General features: G+C 36.7%; 1 protein-coding gene across 3 annotated transcripts in view; it reads left to right on the top strand.

Annotated features, from left to right (window-relative positions):
* Positions 1–18,639, top strand: part of CYSLTR1 (cysteinyl leukotriene receptor 1) — a 61,500-nt gene extending 42,861 nt beyond the window's left edge. The window contains exons 1-3 of one of the 3 annotated variants that reach the window (XM_065915602.1): positions 7,519–7,603; positions 12,774–12,859; positions 16,499–18,639. In XM_065915602.1, coding sequence (XP_065771674.1) covers positions 16,526–17,548 — 1,023 coding nt within the window. In that variant the 5' untranslated portion in view covers positions 7,519–7,603; positions 12,774–12,859; positions 16,499–16,525 and the 3' untranslated portion in view covers positions 17,549–18,639. Of the gene's footprint in view, positions 1–7,518; positions 7,604–12,773; positions 12,860–16,498 lie in introns of those variants that run through there. The other 2 variants (XM_065915600.1, XM_065915603.1) reach the window with 2 other exon arrangements.
* Positions 18,640–20,212: the final 1,573 nt, after the last annotated feature.

The following is a 20,212-nucleotide window of genomic DNA, read 5'->3' as shown; positions in this document are numbered from 1 at the left end:
CAGAGCTGGTGCCCTGGGATGACCCAGAGGGATGGAATGGGGAGGGAGATAGGAGGGGGGTTCAGTATGTGGAACACATGTAAATCCAACACTGATTCATGTCAATGTAATGCAAAAACCACTACAATATTGTAAAGTAATTAGCCTCCAACTAAATAAAGTAAAGGGAAAAAAAAGAATTTGAAGGGCCTCACAGGAAATAAATATATTTTGCATGTGGTGGGAATATAAATGCTGTTGCCATAGGGAAGACTGAAATAAATAAAAGATGGGTGGAATTTGTTTTTGTTAAAAAAAAATACCTAAGCATTTGTATTTTTCAAAAAATTCCAAGATAATTCTGTTATGCATCTGCATCTAGATTTTTTTAAGTGATTACAGGTTTTTCTATTAAAGGATAGTTTTGGTGATATTGTTTTTGTTGTTCAGTTGTTCAGTCATATCCAATTCTTTGCGACCCCATGGACTGCAGCCCACCAGTCTTTGGCGATATAAAATTCTATTGTTTTCTGTTGACCAATCATGATACAAAGGCATTAAAATGAATACTAGTTACATAATCACAATAGTAAAAGATGTTTATCAGTTTTCACAATCAATATCCAGACAAAAAATAAAAGATAATTACAATTGCAAGCCGTAACGGAAACATGATTAATCTAACAATGTAAAATAATTGTATACAATTTGGGTGGTTAAATAGAGTGATGTGGTAAGTGGAAGTGTGCATGCACATGTTTTCATCTACCTAGCTGGTCTGTGTCTTTTGGTTGGTGCATTTAATCCATTTACAGTTAAGGTAATTATTGATATGTATGATCCTATTACCATTTTCTTAATTGTTCTGGGTTTATTTTCTGTAAGTCTTTTCCTTCTCTTATGTTTCCTGCCTAGAGAAGTTCCTTTAGCATTTGTTGTAAAGCTAATCTGATGGTGCTAAATTCTGCTTTGCTTGTCTGGAAAGCTTTGATTTCTCCATCAAATCTGAATGAAAACTGATTCAAATGAATTCTTTTTAATGGCTGAGTAATATTCCATTGTGTATACGTACCATAGCGTCCTTATCCACTCGTCTGCTGATGGGCATCTAGGTTGCTTCCATGCCCTGGCAATTATAAAGTGTTGCAATGAACATTGGGGTGCACGTGTCTCTTTCAGATCTGATTTCCTTGGTGTGTATGCCCAGGAGTGAGATTGCTGGGTCATATGGCAGTTCTATTTCCAGTTTTTAATGAGATGGATGAAACTGGAGCCCATTATACAGAGTGAAGTAAGCCAGAAAATAAAGACCAACACAGTACACTAACACATATATACGGAATTTAAAAAGATGGCAATGATAACCCTATATGCAAAACAAAAAGAGACACAGATGTACAGAACAGACTTTGGGACTCTGTGGGAGAAGGCGAGGGTGGGATGATCTGAGAGAGCAGCATCGAAACAAGTATACTATCAAGGGTGAAACAGATAACCAGCCCAGGTTAGATGCATGAGACAAATGCTCAGGGCTGGTGCACTGGGAAGACCCAGAGGGATGGGATGCAGAGGGAGGCAGGAGGGGGGATCAGGATGGGGAACACATGTAAATCCATGGCTGATTCATGTCAATGTATGGCAAAAACCACTACAATATTGTAAAGTAATTAGCCTCCAACTAATAAAAATAAATGAAAGAAATCTGAATGAGAGTCTTGCAGGGTAGAGTATTCTTGTTTGCAGTCATCTCCCTTTCATCATTGTAAATATATCTTGCCATTCCCTTCTGGCTTGTAGAGTTTCTTTTGATAAATCAGCAGACAGCCTTATGGGTATTCCCTTGCATATTATTTGTCATTTTTCCCTTGTTGCTTTTAATATTTTATCTTTGTCTTTAATTTTTTCAGTTTGATTATTATGTGTCTTGGTGTGTTCCTCCTTAGGCTTAACCTGCCTGAGACTCTGTGCTTCCTGGACTTGGTTGACTATGTCTTTTCCTATGTTAGGGAAGTTTTCAGCTATTATCTCTTCAAATATTTTCTCGAGTCTTTTCTATCTCTCTTTTCCCTCTGGGACCCCTATAATGTAAATGTTGGTGTGTTTAATATTGTCCCAGAGGTCTCTTAGACCATATTCATCTTTTTTCATCCTTTTTTCTATATTCTGTTCTGAAGCAGTGTTTTCCACCATTCTTTCCCCCAGGTCACTTGTCTATTCTTCTGCCTCAGTTGTTCTGCTACTGATTACTTCTAGTGTATTGTTTGTCTGTTCTATTTTTTCTTTAGTTCTTCTAGGCCTTTGGTAAACATTTCTTTCATCTTCTCCATTGTTTCCCAAGATTCTGGATCATTTTCACTATCATTTTTCTGAATTCTTTTGGTGGGAGGTTGTCTATCTCCACTTCTTTTAGTTGTTTCTGGGTTTTATCTTGTCCCTTCATCTGGGACATAACTCTCTGCTTTTTCATCCTGATTAACGTTCTGTAATGTGGTTTTTGTTCTAGCCAGGCTGTGGGATTGTAGTTCTTATTGCTTCTATCTGTCCTCTGGTGGATGAGGCTAAGAGGCTTGTATAAGCTTCCTGAGGAGAGGGACTGATGGTGGGGAAAACTGGATCTTTCTCTGGTAGGCAGGGCCTTGTTCAGTAAAGCTTTAATCCAATTAGCTGTTGATAGGTGGGATTGTGCTCCCTCCCTGTTAGTTGTTTGGCCTGAGGTGGCCCAGCCATGTGATCTACAGGCTCTATGGTAGGGTTAATGGCAAACTCCAAGAGAACTTACACCAAGGGGCATCTTCTAAGGCTGCTGCTGCCAGTGCCCCTGTCCCTGTGGCAAGCCCCTGCCAACTCATGCTTCCACAGGTGACCCTCCAAGACTAGTAGTTAGGTATGGGTAAGTTTCCTGTGGGGTCACTGCTCCTTTCCCATGGGTCTTGGTATGCACAAGATTTTGTTTGTGCCCTCAAAGAATGGAGTCTTTATTTCCCCCAGTCCTGTGGAAGTCCTGTAAGTAAATCCTGCTGGCCTTCAAAGTCAGATTCCCTGGGAATTCCCAGTCCCTTTGTCAGATTTCCAGACTGGGAAGCCTAATGTAGGGCTCAGAACCTTCACAACAGTGAGAGAACTTCCTGGTATTGTTGTTCTCCAGTTTATGTGTCACCCACATGGCGGGTATAGGATTTGATTTTAATATGATTGTGCCCTTCCTACCATCTTGCTGTGGCTTCCTCTGTTTTTGGATGTGGACTATCTTTTTTTTGAGGGGGGGGGGGGGTTCTAGTAACCTCTTGTCGATGGTTGTTCAACAACTAGTTGTGATTTTCATGTTCTTAAAGGAGGAAATGAGCACATGCTCTTCTGCTCCACCATCTTGAGCCAGAAGGCCATATTATTTTCATTCTTCAACTTCTTGATGTGGTGTATCACACTGATTGATTCCCAAGTCCTCGAGTTCCTTTTGATCATGGTGTGTGATCCTTTTAAAATATCATTGGATTTGATTTGCTTGTAGTTTGTCGAGGAGGTTTGCTTCTATACTCTTCAGTAATATTGGCCTGAAATTTTCTCTTTTTTGTGGTATCTTTACTGGTTTTGGTATCAGGGTGATAGTCACCTCATAGAATGAGTTTGGGAGTATTCTTTTCTCTGCAATTTTTTGAAGAAGTTTCAGAAGGATAGATGTTAACTCTAAAAATTAGGTAAAATTCACCTGTGGAGTCATCTGGTCCTGGTCGTTTCTTTGTTGGGAGATTTTAATCACATTTTCAATTTTAGGCCTTGTGATTGATCTGTTTATAATATCTATTTCTTCCTGGTTCATTCTTTGGAGATTGTCGCTTCCTAAGAATTTATCCCTTTCTTCCAGGTTGTCCATTTTATTGGCATATAGTTGCTTGTAGTAGTCTCTTGTGATCTACTGTATTTTTGTGGCATTTTATGTTGTAACTTATCCTTTTTCATTTCTAATTTTATTGATTTGAGCTTTATCATTTTTTACTTGTTGAAGCTGGATAATGGTTTATCAATTTTGTTTATCTTTTCAAAGAACCAGCTTTTAGTTTCATTGATCTTTTCTATTGTGTACTTCACTTCTATTTCTGCTTTGATCTTTATTTCTTTCCTTCTATTAACTTTGAGTTTGTTTGTTCTTCTTTCTTTTTTTTAGGTGTAAGATTGAGTTGTTTATGAGATTTTTCCTTGTTTTCTGTGGAAGGTTGTATTGCTATAAACTTTCCTCTTAGAAGTGCTTTTGCTGCATCCTATAGGTTTTGGAACACCATGTTTTAGTTTTCATTTTCTGTATTTTTTATCACCTGTTTGATTTCTTTAGTGATCCATTCATTGTTTTTTAACCTATTGTATAGCTTCTAAGTGTTTTTTACAGTTCTTTTCTTGCAGTTTATTTCTAATCTCATACCATTATTGTCAGAAAAGATGCTTGATATGATTTCAATTTTCTTGCATTTTCCAAGGCTCACCTTGTGGTCCAAGCCCACTTGGGAAGACTGTGTATTCTGTTGTTTTCGGAAGGAATGCTCTATAAATATCAGTTAAGTGTATCTGGTCTAATGTGTCATTTAAAGCCTGTTTTTTTATTGCTCTTCTGTCTGGATGATATGTCCATTGCCAAAAGTTGTGTATTAAAGTCCCCCAGTAGTATTGTGTCACTGTATATTTTTTCTCCTTTCATGAATGTTAATATTTGCCTTATATATTGGAATGATGCTTTATTGAGTTCATATATATTTACAATTGTTATATCTTCCTCTTGGATCAATCCCCTTAATCTTTATATAGTGTCCTTCCTTCTCGCTTGTAATAGTCTTTATTTTAAAGTTTATTTTGTCTGATATGAGTATTGCTACTTCAGTGCTCTTTTGATATCCATTTGATTGCAATACCTTATTTCATCTCCTCACTTTCAGTCTGTATGTGGCCCTAGATCTGAAGTGGATCTACATTAGACAGGATATATATGAGTCTTAATTTTTTTTATTCATTCAGCCAGTCTATGTCTTTTGGTTGGAGCATTTAATCCATTTACATTTAAGGAAATTGTCTATATATATGTTCCTATTGCCATTTTCTTAATTCTTTTGGATTTCTTTTTGTAGGTCTTTTTTCTTCTCTTCCTCTTTTGTTCTCTTGTGATTTGAAGAGAACTACACTAACTTTAGTGTAGTGTTTGCATTCCTTTTTCTTTTTTGTTTGTGTATCTATTGTAGATTTTTGGTTTATGATTACCATAAGAATTTTATATAGCAGTCTATATATAAACAATTATCTCTTTCACTATTTTCTCAAGTCTTTTCTCTATATATTCTCCTCTGGGACCTCTATAATGCAAATGTTGGTGCATTTGACATTGTACCAGAGATCTTTCATTCTTTCCTCACATCTTTTCCTTCTTTTTTCTTTATTCTATTCCATGGCAGTGATTTCCACCAGTTTGTCTTCCAATTCACTTCTCTATTCTTATGCTTCAGCTATTCTGCTATTGATTCCTTCTAGTATATTTTTTTCATTTCAGTTATTATATTGTTCATTTCTGTTTGTTTGTTCTTTAGCGCTTCTGGAAAAGTGAAAGTGTTAGTTGCTCGCTCGTGTCTGTCTCTCTGTGGTGCCATGGACTGTAGCCTGCCAGGCTCCTATGTTCATTGAATTTCCCAGGCAAGAATACTGGAGTGGGTAACCAGCCATTCCCTTCTCCAGGATATGTTCCCGATCTAGAGATTAAACCTGGGTCTCCCACATTTGCAGGTTGATTCTTTACTGTCTGAGTCACCAGGGAAGCCTTTAGTCCTTGCAAGTCTTTGTTAAATATTTCTTGTATCTTCTCAGTCTGTGCCTCCATTATTTTTTTTGAGAACTTGGATCATCTTCACTATCATTACTCTGAATTCCTTTTCCAGTAGATTGCCTAACTTCACTTCATTTAGTTTTTCTTCTGAGGTTTATTCTTGCTCTTCTCTCTAGGACATACTCCTCTGCCATCTCATCTAACTTTCTGTGATAGAAGTTTCTTTTCTGCAAGATGCAGGGTTACATTTCTTATTGCTTCTTCTGTCTGTCCTCTGCTGGATGAGGCTGGTAAGAGGCTTGTGTAGGCTTCCTGTGGGAGAACCTGGTTTCTGCCTAGTGATGAGTGCAGCTGGGTCTTGTCCCTCTGTTGAGCAGAGATGTGCTCAGGAAGACTTTAAGTGACCTGTTTGCTGATGGGTGGGGCTGTGTTCCTGTTCTATTGGTTGTTTAGCCTGAAATATCCCAGCACTAAAGCCTACTGGCTATTGGGTAGGGCTAGTTCTTGTGAGAGAATGGAGGCCTCCAGGAGGGCTCATGCCAATGAGTGTTCACCAGAGCTGCTGCTGCCAGTGTCATTTTCCCTGCAGTAAGCCACAGCCACTCCCTACCTCCAAAGAAGACCCTCCAGTACTAGCAGATAGGTTTTTCCCAGTCTCTTATGAGGTCACCGCTTTTTTCCCTGAGTCTTGGTGCAGGCTGGACCTGTGGGTGCCCTCCAAGAATGGAGTTTCTGTTTCTCCAGTCCTGTGGAATTCCTGCAATCAAGCCCTGCTGGCCTTCAAATTCAGAATCTCTGGAGGCTCCTCCTCCTATTGCCAGGCCCCAAGTCTGCAAAGCCTGACATGGAGATCAAGACTTTCACTCTTATGTGAGAACTTTTGTGGTATCAATATTTTCCTGTTTATGAGTCACCCACCTAGAAGGTGTAGGATTTTATTTTATCATGATCACCCCTCTCCTACTGTCTTATTGTGGCTTCTTTGTCTTGGATATAGGAAATCATTTTTGTCGATAGTTGTTCAGCAGTTAGTTGTCGTTTTGGTGTTTTTGTGAGAAAGGGTGAGTTTCCATCCTACTCTGCCATCTTGCTGGCAAGTCCTAACTTCCTATGTTTTGGAAAACAAAATAGACTCATTATACATTTGCATCTATCTCCTTAGTCCTTATAGAAAGCATATCTATCCCCTAATGCAGACTATTTTGATTCCTTGGATCCTTAACAACCCAAATAAGTGAGCTCTTCTTCACAATTAAAATGATTTGCAATTTGTTTACTCCAACAAAATGCTATCAGTCATGTGAAGTCCCCAAATTTAGATTAACATAGATGCTCTTCTTTGTATATCTTCAAAAATATTCTCACACTCCTCCAGGAAACAAATCCCAGAGTTAAGTTCATCTCCTAAGACGATTTTAGTTCCAAATGTCATAAAGTAAACAAACTCACTTCTCACCCGGCTGATCAAAGTTGGCCCTGGCCCTGGCCCTGGCCAACTAATCTCCTTTGATTAGAATTGTTAGAAATATTAAGTATATCTGACTATCTCCCCAAGATATTACTTATAAAAATGTTTGTGATTTTTTTCAGATTGGATAAATAACAAAGTCAAAATAAATGTTTCATTTCTCAAGAGATTATCCAAGTGGCGTACAGCTGGAGGTGGGCCCAACAGGAAAAATGTTGGGTGGAATACTTGTAAATGATGACTGGATAACCTAAAAAGAAGCTAAACTTTAGAAAGTTATTGACCTCTTTTGGTGACTCACTATAATATACAAAATTGATAAGCCTGTCAAGATAAGAATTTTAAACTGTCATATCAAGGTAACCTTGTCCTTGAACCTAATTTTCCGAAGAGTCACTTTTTCAATAATTAAGCTGTCATTTTAGTTCTACAGCATATCTTAGCTTGAGATAACTGCATATCCAAAAGCATGCCACAGATTGTTTCAAGGCTCTCTTTCTAAGAGCCCTAAGCTCTCCTTAGTACTTACTGGTGGTTTTATTCTTTCTCCAGATTCTTTCTTTGGTTTCTGCTATTATTACCTTTCTCTGTGAAACAGAAGTTTCACTGGATAGGAGGCTAGTGCTAAATTGTGGATGGAATTGCCTGGAATTTAGGGTGGGGTCTTGATTATAGTTATATACAGACTCGAGAAATCAAACAACAAGGTCTAAAATGACTAGTTTAATACAGATCACCAACAGGCACATGAAAAGATACTCAACATCATTCATTATTACAGAAATGAAAATCAAAACTACAAGGAAGTATCGCCTTGCACCATTCAGAATGGCCACTGTCAAAAAATCTACAAACAAGAAATGCTGGAGAGGATGTAGAGAAAAGGGAACACTCCTACACTGTTGATGGGAATTTAAATTGATACAGCCACTATGGAGAACAGTATGAAGGTTCCTTAAAAAACTAAAAATAGAGTTATCATATGTATGACCCAGAAATCCCAATCCTCAACATACATCCAGAAAAAACACTAATTTGAAAAACATATATGCACCCAATGTCATAGCAGCACTATTTACAATAACCAAGAATCACAGAAGCAGCCTAAATGTCCATCAACAGATGATGGATAAAGAAAATCTGGAGTATGCATGTACACACACACAGAGACACACAATGGAATATTACTCAGTCATAAAAATATTGAAATAATGCCATTTTCAGCAACATGGATGGACATAGAGATTATCATACTAAGTGAAGTCAGACAGAGAAAGACAAATATCATATGTTATCACTTATATGTGGAATCTTTAAAAAATTATACAACTGAACTTATTTACAAAACAGAAATAGACTCACAGATGTAGAAAACAAACTTATGGTTATCAAAGGGGAAAGGAGGGGAGGAATAAATTAGGAGTTTGGGATTAACAGATACCCACTACTATATACAAATAGATAAACAATAAGAACCTACTGTATAGCACAGGGAATTATATTCTCTATAATAACTATAATGGAAAAGAATCTGAAAATAAATATATATTCTATTCATATATATGCATATGTATATATGTATATGTATATATATAACAATCACTGTGCTATACACCTGAAATTAACATAACATTGTAAATCAACTGTATTTCAATTTAAAAAATGGCTAGTCTGGCAATGGTGTGTAAGATGATGTTGAAAAGAACGAGCCTGAAAGGAAGCATGAAAGACATCTCCAGGAATTACAAACAGTTCAGCATGGTTCAAATACAAGGTATATGTGAAAGGTAGGAGATTATTATAAGTCATCTACATCTGAGGTAATGAGAGTCAGGATAGAAGAAGCAGCAGTAGGAAAGAAAAGGAATTGAGTGGAAAAAGACCAAGACTTGATGTCAGATTGTATAAATGTTAGCTGGAACTGGAGCAAAATTGCAAAGAGTCAGATCCTTTCTCTCTTCACCCCCAGCTTCCCACATCTGTGCTGTTTTCCCTATATTTAATTTTAACTTCAGTGTCATCAGATCTCAGATTTCTATTACCTTCCTCTCTTTTTCTCTTTTCCCATGAGTTTTAGCAAAACCCTCCCAGACCCCTACCATCTAACTGAGATGACACAGTCTGATAAATTTGTCATTTTAACAGAAATCAAAGCCTCTTAAAAATTCTGAAGAGTAGATTCTGGTCCTCAGCTAAGATATGGACAGATGAATTGTTGGTCCTAGAATTCTAAAGCCATATGATCAAGCTGGATGAGCATCTCATATGAGATGATTTTTTTAAAAAGAGACCAACAAAGAAGACTTAAGCAGTTTCTCCCTTACAGGTTATGAAGAATGGTGACCATACTGCCAGAATCAGATATGTTGTTATTTGTTGTAGAACAAAGTGGGTAAGACCAATAAAAAAAAAGACCTTTGAGCCCTAGAAAGCCCAATAACTTTACATTGCAAAATTAGCCCTTAATTTAGAAACCACTGTCAAAGTTAAAACTGCTGTGCTACCTTTAGAGGGCCTGAAGAAACCTGTATCCTGAGCACAGCTGATACATTCAAAGAGGAATGAAGTGATACTTTCACTCAGATGTTTACCTGAGAGAAACTCAGGGAACACCTAGAAGTCTTAAATCAAGTTCACACACAACTTCTGTCTGGTTCCTCTTTATTGAAGCTGTAAATCTCTTTTCTTATTTGCTCTTATTTTTCTAAGATGAAAAATAAAGAATGCTTGGTTTTTGCCCTTTGAGTCTAGTGGTACTGCCCAGTAGGAAGAACAGTGAAGTTTAAATTGAATAACCACAGAGATGAGTATGACATGAAACAATCAGTGAAAATTATCAAGGAAAGTACAAACAAAATAATGTAGGACTTCAAAGGAAAGAAAATTTAAATGGATCAGGAATGGCTTTTTGTTTGAATATAAGCAAAAAAGAGGCACAGTTATACTATCTTCATTTAATAGAAGATACTAGCCTGAGGACTACCTGAGGATGCTATGGATCACTAGCTCTACCTGGGGCACACTTAGAAGGCAAAACGGTATATAGGTCATCCTCATTCATAGGCAGTTTTATTGCAGCAACAATAAAGGCTATGGTATATGAATTGGGACCTTATATTCTCAGATTATCTCTGGGAACTCCTACTTACTTGTTCACTGAAGCTTGACCAGGTTACAGATCAATGGAGGCTAAGGGCTGATGCAAGGAGAATAGATAGATGATGATGATAATGAAGATAGACAGACAGATAGATAGATAGATATACATGAACTAGATGAGCCAAATAAAAATCTGAGTACCTCCTGAAATAAATAATTGAACCCAAAAGTTATATATCCACACATTTACTTTATTGCCTCATCTTCCCTCACCCAATCACCCAGACAAGAATGGTAGAATCCAATTTTGGCAGAAGATGATGTCAGAGACAAGAGTTCTCAACTAAACAAAAAAGAAAAGAGGAGCAAAGAGTAAGACTATTGAATGCCTGCTATATGCAAACTCGGAATTTCTAAAGGAACCATAGAAAACCCTTCAAAATCCCAAACTTGGAGAAACATTACATTGTTGCCCAGGCAATGTGACTTTTACTCACTTGTGCATGTACAGAGAGAAGGCTAAATTGTAGTTGTACAGCTACCATAAACTTGGACAATTATTACATTAGCCTGGTAAAACTACACTTCTCATAGATGGGTCTTAGAAATTCAAAAACTTTCTCTTTCAACACTGGGGAGAAATATAAGCTTTGTCTAAACACAAAACTGTGACAGAGCCAAAGTTAATTTTCACCTAGAGAAAATGACTAGAATCATATAATTCTTGGATTAGAAAGGTTATTTTTATTAAATATTCAGGCAGTATATCTTTACTGATTACAGAGCCCCAGGATAAGCTAAATCCCTAAAGAAGTTTTAATGCCTGAGTAACAAAATATAAAAGCCAACTCTGTTTGAATAATTCCTCAGCTGTAATGCTTACTTCCTCCAGACTGCTAGTAGAAGCTTACTTATGTCAACTCCTTGCCTGGGGATGAAAGGAAAATCCTGAGAGAGAGAAGAAATTGGAGAATATTTGAAAACTGATTATCGGAATATGTCGTGGACTCAAACATCAATATCATAGCTGTGGGTTCAGATTTCCTACTCTTTAAACTGTCTGTTTCATGTTTTTGCATTTTTTTTCAATTTGATTTTCCTTTTTTTCAGTAGAGTTCCTTTGGAATGTTCCAACCTATTTTAAACTTGCTAAGGTCCATCTAGTCAAAGTTATGGTTTTCCCAGTAGTCACATATGAATGTGAAAGTTGGACTATAAAGAAAACTGAGAGCCAAAGAATTGATGTTTTTGAACTGTGGTGTTGGCAAAGACTCTTGAGAGTTCCTTGGACTGCAAGGAGATCCAACCAGTGAATTCTAAAGGAAATCAGTCCTGAATATTCATTGGAAGGACTGATGCAGTAGCCAATACTTTGGCCATGTGATGGGAAGAACTGACTCACTGGAAAAGACCCTGATGAAAGGAAAGATTGAAGGCGGGAGGAGAAGAAGATGACAGAGAATGAGATAGTTGGATGGCATCACTGACGTGATGAACATGAATTTGAGTAGGCTCCGGGAGTTGGTGATGGACAGGGAGGCCCGGCATGCTGCAGTTCATGGGGTCCCAGAGAGTCAGACATGACTGAGCAACTGAATTGAACTGAAGGATAAATTGGAGAAACATGTTTATTCTGTTGACACTTAGACCACAAATAAAAGAAAAATGGCCAGCCTCTGGGGTCCTTGCATATAGGGATGAAAGTTGCCATAGGGCAACACAAATTTAGGAAACAAGTATTCAGGCTGTTTTAAGAAAGCCCTTTTTTGTTCATTTCTTGGAGATTTTTTACACTTTCTTAGATTTTCTGATAGTTTAGTTGAAGATACATACACTCATGAAAAGTTAACTATATAAACTATAAAACAGCTGATATCCAAAGGTATATAATATATGCCAAATTGATAATAAATTCCATAACTATTATTATGAATTTTTAGGGAAAAGAGCCCAAAGTCTTCTAAATCATCAGTCCTCCCAGGAAAACTATCCCTAAACCATCACAGGCAGATATACTTGATATTTTTCAAGTCCTAATTCCTCTTCCTAGCAAACTAGATCCTTCCAAGTTATTTCCCCTTTGAACTTCATAACAAGCTATTTAGAAGAGAAAATAGGGAAAATATCATGTTTTCATAGAACAAAATTTTTATATAATACTGTGTTCATCTCTAGATACAGAAGCTATTAATAGAGCAGCAGACATGTGTAATCAGCTCTGGTCTTTGTTTTAAAATTTCCCCTGAGGATGTAAAAATGAGTGAGTGGAAACAAGGATACATGGAATCCAATAACTAGCTCTAAACCTGTCAGTAAAGCTATGATGTCCCATCACACACCCTGGATCTGTGCTTAAGGTTGCTAAGCTCCCATGACCCTCTGGACTGCTTCTAAAGTCATTAACTTCCTTTTCAATCTTACGATTTTCAGCTTAGGCTTCATCTGATATTATATCATAAGAAGTGCTGACCACTAGCCAAGAACATTCGTGAAGGGTACTGCGGTGCCAGAAAGAGGTATGCCTCTATTTTCTAAATAAATCTTGATTTTCAACTCACTAGTTATCTTAACAAAGTAACTTCCTTCATCATCTGCACTAAATATTAATCTCATTTATGTTTATTGCCTGTATATGTTTGCATACGTGCTCAGTCATGTCTGAATCTTTGCAACCCCATGAACTGTAACCTACCAGGCTCCTCTCTCCATGGATTTTCCAAGCAAGAATACTGGAGTGGGTTACCATTTCCTCCTCCAGGAGATCATCCCAACCCAGGGATCAAATCTGCATCTCTGGTATTGGCAGGCAGATTCTTTACCACTGAGCCACTTGGGAAGTCCCTATTGTTTGTATATATGAATCAACTAATAGCCCATTCATTTTGTGCTAAGATAGTTCTTGACATACTTCTTCATGCTTCTGAGCTATCACTCCTCTCCCCCACCATTCTATGAGCTGCTCAAACCCAGAGATGCATCCTTAAGCATCTCTGTTTCCATATAGTGTGGATATCATTATTAAGAGATCACAGTAAATTCTATAAAAATGAATCAAATGCTGTTTAAGATAAGTAAAACCATCATCTGCAAAATGAGTAGCTTGAACTAAATGATCTCTAACCTTCTAGGATTCATTACTTGTTTGAAAGTTTTAAAATTTTCTTTTTTTGACTTGATTTAGTTATAAATAAGCAATCAAATCTAAATATCAAAAGTACCAGGAAAGTTTTTTTAGTAACGACTAATAAATTTATTAATGGTACTAGAGATACCTATTTCTTTTTTTAATTAATTTGCTTATCCATTTTATTTGGCATCTTTCATTTAAACACCTGAGAATTTCAAAATTATTTATAATATTTAACAGACAAGTAAAACAAACAAATGATTAATCTCTGTCAAGATATAAGTGTGTTTTAATATTATAGTTAACCTTATGATTTAGTGCCTTTCTTAATACTTTAGGAAGCAACTTAGCAGATCCACTTTAGGTTCTGAGGTTGGGAAATTTTTAAATAATATTGGAGTGAAAAGACAATTTTCAGTGGTTTAGAATGATAAACAATACTTTCAAAAGATAAACTTGCTCTGTCATTCATTTACTCATTCATTCTATTAATATTTATGAGCAAAGTACATATGTGTTGGCCCTGTATGAGCCCTTTATATATCAATCAGAAAGTCTATGAGGGAAGATAACAAACATACACATCACTGATCTGAAAGACAGATTTAAAATTCCCTAGAAGGGGAAAGATAGAAATTACCTTGGAAGGAGGCTAAGGGAAGGCTTTGTCAAGAAGGTGTCAAGAAGAGCTGAAAGATGGGTAGCTTTTGCACACACATAGATGGAGAAAAGGTCATTTCAGGAAGAAGAAATACCATGAAAAAAGACAGACAGGTGGGAAAACATATAGCTTATGTCCCTGATATAGTAAAGTAGTTGTTTATTGAAATATAGGGTATACAAAAAGGGAGAAGTGAGAGAGAAGCTAGGAAAATTCAGTTGCAACCAGACTCTGTGTGTGTGTGTGTGTGTGTGTGTGTGTGTGTGCACTAAGTCACTTCAGTCGTATCTGACTCTGCGACCCTATGGACTGTAGCCTGCCAGGCTCCTCTGTCTATCATATTCTACAGGCAAGAATACTGGAGTGGGTTGCTGTGCCTTCCTCCAGGGGCTCTTCCAAGAGCCTTAAATATCAGGCCAACAAGTCTGGATTTTATTTTGACGACACTGAAGAACCATTGAAGATTTTTAGAGAAGTAATGTGAGATAATTGGAAGCTATAATGTATAGAGAATTATTCTGGAAAGAGTTTGTAACAGGATATAGTGAGTGTTGGTGGTGGTAGAAAGGACAGATGGTAATTATTTTATACTTTTCAAATGTGGTTATTTTTTTAAAAGGCTATATCAAAAATCTCAACAGCACCATCTAGTGCCTCACAGGCTAACACTGTCTGATTTGGAGAAAACCCAATACAGGGCTAGCTAGAATAAGTTTACAGAGATTCTCTTTCTTCCACAATTGCACCTGAATTCAGGAAAGCGATGGTGAAAGAGGCAGGTTAAGTGGAAAGCAAACTGAGAAAGAATGCATAGGTTGACAATAATGAACTAATTTTTCTCTGTGATCTTAGTTATATACCCTCAGAATGATTCACCTTCAAATTTTTTACTGTATATCAACAGTTCTTGGTGGAAAATAATGACTTTTTTTGACCACACTGCAAAGCTTGTGGGATCTCAGTTCTCCAACCAGGGATTGAACCCAGGCCACCACAGTGAAAGCCTGGAATACTAACCACTAGGCCACCAGGGAAGTCCCAACAATGATATTTTTAATGAAAGGAAAAAAATAGATGGGCAAATGAATAAATGACATACCCTCACAGCAAATATAATTGTTAGCAGTAGTAAACCTGGAAAGTTTTATCCCACCTACAACCACAACCATAGCTCCCTGTATCTGTATCCTTGACACAGAGACTAATTCAGTCTCTTCCACTACCAGCAGTTCTTGCATTGCTGAAGCAATCTTCCCACCTTACAAGTCCTAACCCCCGTCTTACCAGAGAGAAAGAGCTGTGTAACAGGCCAACAAATCAAATTTCAACCAAAGATTATCTACCATATTATAAATCGATGAGTTGCTCCCATCTCCTTAAAGAATAAAAGAGAAGAATATGGAGGAACATAGGAAATCACTACTTCTGCACTATCTCATCTCTATATCTTTCTGATCAGAGCTTATTTATTGCCGTGATAAAGCTGAACTAGGCCAGACCAAGCAACACTCTCTTGCTATAATAGAAATGATCATGTGCTGTTGAACAGTAAGACTTTGAATGTGAGTCTGGGAAGAGAATAAGGATGAACATGTACAATTTCCTCACCCAGAAAGTATATTCCGATTAGTTATGCTGCAGTTCTCCTCAGAACCTTAACTTAGGTGCGGATTTTAGAAATGTATTTCACCTTTCTTCCTCGTTAAAATAACTAGATAGCTTCTACAGTTTCCCCAGCCTTGATGTTCTGTGGTTCTAAATAGAGTCCACCATGTTCTAGATTAAGATTCTCCACCAGGGAGTGAGTTCCATTGATAACAAATTTAATTATTTTCCTTAGGTACAAGCATCACCCAGCAGCTGTTACTTAGGAAGACTTCTTTGTGGGGGAAACTAAGCATTTTCATCCAGATTTTATTCTCAGAAAGAATCTAGATCTCTTCTAATAGAGAAAGAGGTGATAGATAGATAGATAGAAGATAGATAGATACTCATACTTATGAAACTACTATCTTTAAAACTTTTCTCTAAAAAACAAACCCATTTAAAAGGAAGATTTATAGGATAGTACTGGAGTAATATGGCTTAAAATAAGGCATAGCTCTTTTAGCTAGTTCTTAAAGATTAAAAAGCCATCAGGCAAACATGGATAGGAAATGGGGGAAAGGAGCTTTCTGGGTGCCTATGGGATCCAAACCCTTCTCCTGGGGGCAAAGTCCAGAAGAACATCTCTTCATTCATCCACAACTCTTGCTTCCTGCTGTTTTAAAAATATATGTACATAATGACACTATAAAATGAAACATTAGTATGTCCTATAATTTATGGAAGAGCAAAAATTGACAAGATTTTTTATATACATTGTAGGCACCAAGAAGACGCTCCTAGAGAAACATGGATGGAGTTGGAAATCTGACAGTATCTTCTTCCAGTAGTAATGCATGCAATGACACTATTGATGATTTCCGAAATCAAGTGTATTCCACCTTGTACTCTATGATCTCCGTTGTGGGCTTCTTTGGCAATGGCTTTGTGCTCTATATCCTCATAAAAACATATCATGAGAAGTCAGCCTACCAAGTATACATGATTAATTTAGCAGTAGCTGATCTACTGTGTGTGTGCACACTACCTCTCCGTGTGGTCTATTATGTTCACAAAGGCATTTGGCTCTTTGGTGACTTTTTGTGTCGCCTCAGCACCTATGCCTTGTATGTCAACCTCTATTGTAGCATCTTCTTTATGACAGCCATGAGCTTTTTCCGGTGCATTGCAATTGTTTTCCCAGTCCAAAATATTAATTTGGTTACACAGAAAAAAGCCAGATTTGTGTGTGTTGGTATTTGGATTTTTGTGATTTTGACTAGTTCTCCATTTTTAATGTCCAAATCTTACAAAGATGAGAAAAATAATACCAAGTGCTTTGAGCCTCCACAGGACAATCAAGCTAAATATTATGTCTTGGTCTTGCATTATGTGTCATTATTTTTTGGATTTATCATTCCTTTCATTATTATAATTGTCTGTTACACAATGATCATTTTGACCTTACTAAAAAATTCAATGAAGAAAAATCTATCAAGTCGTAAAAAAGCTATAGGAATGATCATAGTTGTGACAGCTGCCTTTTTGATCAGCTTCATGCCATATCATATTCAACGCACCATTCACCTTCATTTTTTACACAATGAAACAAAACCCTGTGATTCTGTACTTAGAATGCAAAAATCAGTGGTCATAACCTTGTCTCTGGCTGCATCAAATTGTTGCTTTGACCCTCTACTATATTTCTTTTCAGGGGGGAACTTTAGGAGAAGGCTGTCTACATTTAGAAAGCATTCTTTGTCCAGCATGACTTATGTACCCAAGAAGAAGACCTCCTTGCCAGAAAAAGGAGAAGAAATATATAAAGAATAGTTTAAGCCCATTTTTGATGGATTCCCAAATCACTATTTTCTCAAATCATTCACAGTAAAAATAAGAGCTTCCATTAATAATTTACCTTTATTTGACTTAATGACCTAGAAATCTATCTCATTTATGAATTCACATTATTAGAGGTCCTAAAGATATTTTTTGTGTTAAAATTCAGTTCAAGTCTATGAACTAAATTATAAATGATTTTCTGATCTTTCACCTAAAGATGGACAAAATTTGTATCTTGGCACTGTAAAACATAGATCTGAGATTAAAGTTTTCCCTCTCAAATAAAAGCTTTATAAAGGGTAAGAACTAGCTTTTTAAGATATAAATTTAGCTAATAGTGATCCTAAAATATTTCTTTGCATGCATGCCAACAGATGAGAACTGGAGAGAGCCAGGAGCTACTTAAAATGTACTATCATCCTCTTTCTTTGTAGCACTGATTGGCTAGGAAATCACAGCCATTTCTTTCACTCGAGAAAATGATCACGTGTTAGAACAGCCTAGTCTTCAGCCAAATGGCCCTAAAGTCTCCATTCAATGTACAATCTGGAAACTGAGGAAGGTAAACCTAATCAAAAGCTAGTTTGTCTCCAATTTTCTTCTGCTTCTGCCTTAGGCTCCCAAAAGAGAATAGTGGGGTTTTTGTTGCTCATTGAGATTCTTTTAGGGAACTCTCTCCCTAAACAAGATGCAATCCTTCCTTAATAAAGCAGATGACTGGCACTACCATCTAATAACAGAAATAATTTAAAATTTATCTAAAGAAGAGGAAAGGGAATCTACTTTTCTACACACTTATTACTGGAACCACAATGAACTGCAATGATTCTCTGAATAAAAATTTGAATGTTGATATTGCAAATTTTAAGAAGTACTTACATTTATGCATATTGTGTAAACTATATGTAAGAAATTTTGCTGTATGCATTTATGAGTGGAAGTTAGTTATAAACTTAGTTATATTTTATGCTTTTTACTTTAATTAGCATGTTGACAGGAATACCAAAGATATACTGCAGCGGTTTTTATGTTATAGTGGAAGCTTTCTTCTTAAAATAGCAACAGCTTGATTATGGCTGAAATATAATATTCATGAAAAACTTTTTGTCGAAGTGTAGTCTGTTCCTTAATTCTGTGTTTCAAAAAGTGCATTATCTCAGAGGAAATGATAATGTTGATAAAAAGAAAAGCTAGGATATAAGTTCTATCTGAATCTGCCACATGCACGTAATTTCTATTTCACTTCTAATGTTGCAATCCCTTTGAACACCTGAAAGATAGAAGATTTCTGCATGCATAAGTCTCTTCAGTCATGGCCAACTCTTTACAACTCTATGGACTATAGCCTGCCAGACTCCTCTGTCCATGGGATTCTCCAGGCAAGAATACTGGAGTGGGTTGCAATGCCCTCCTCCAGGGAATCTTCCCGACCCATGAATCGAACCTGCATTTCATATGTTTCCTGCATTGGCAGGCAGGTTCTTTACCACTAGCACCACCTGGGAAGCCCATAGGATCTCAAAGGTATAGTAATAACTGGTGCCCATTTATTTTTAACATACCTGAGGTTTGTAGAGGTAAAAGTACCTGCACTTTTACCCTATATTTTTTTCTTACTTGACAAAGATCAAATGTAATATGTGTCATAAAATCAGTCCTTATTTCTTATTTACTAAGCTTTCTGCTATTCAATAAGTATACTGTAGTAGAACAACACTACATTGAAAGCCAGAAGACCTGGATGCTAATCTACTCTCTTATACTAGCAGTGAAACTTGTAGCAAGTAACATAAACTCTGATTCTCAGCTTCCTCACTTGTAAAGTGGGAATAATAATACTTGTCTTGCCTTTCTTACAAGGCATATTTAAACTCAAATGTAATCATAGTATACACACATGTTTTAACACACATATGTTAAAATTTTACCTTAAAACATACAGTGTGGTACAATTTATCACACTAAATATAAAGTATTTAGAGATGGTTTTGTTACTTAAACATACTGAATCATATTTACTATTGGGTTGGCCAAAAAGTTCATTCAGGTTTCCTGCAACCGTGTATGCAGAATCCGAATGAACTTTTTGGTCAACCCAATACAGAGATTCTCAATTCTGAAAGAATTAGAACAAAATATGGCCATAGTTAAAATGTATTGCACATAAAATAATCTTTTTTTTTTAATTTATTTTTTTTTCAATGGGTTTTGTCATACATTGATATGAATCAGCCATAGAGTTACACGTATTCCCCATCCCAATTCCCCCTCCCACCTCCCTCTCCACCCGATTCCTCTGGGTCTTCCCAGTGCACCAGGCCCGAGCACTTGACTCATGCATCCCACCAGGGCTGGTGATCTGTTTCACCATAGATAATATACATGCTGTTCTTTGGAAACATCCCACCCTCACCTTCTTCCACAGAGTTCAAAAGTCTGTTCTGTACTTCTGTGTCTCTTTTTCTGTTTTGCATATAGGGTTATTGTTACCATCTTTCTAAATTCCATATATATGTGCTAGTATACTGTAATGTTCTTTATCTTTCTGACTTATTTCACTCTGTATAATGGGCTCCAGTTTCATCCATCTCATTAGAACTGATTCAAATGAATTCTTTTTAATGGCTGAGTAATATTCCATGGTGTATATGTACC

The sequence above is a fragment of the Muntiacus reevesi genome, chromosome X, assembly GCF_963930625.1.
Source record: "Muntiacus reevesi chromosome X, mMunRee1.1, whole genome shotgun sequence".
Classification (NCBI taxonomy): Eukaryota; Metazoa; Chordata; class Mammalia; order Artiodactyla; family Cervidae; genus Muntiacus; species Muntiacus reevesi.
Note: the sequence above shows the minus strand (reverse complement) of the source record. Positions and strands in the feature narration are given on the sequence as shown.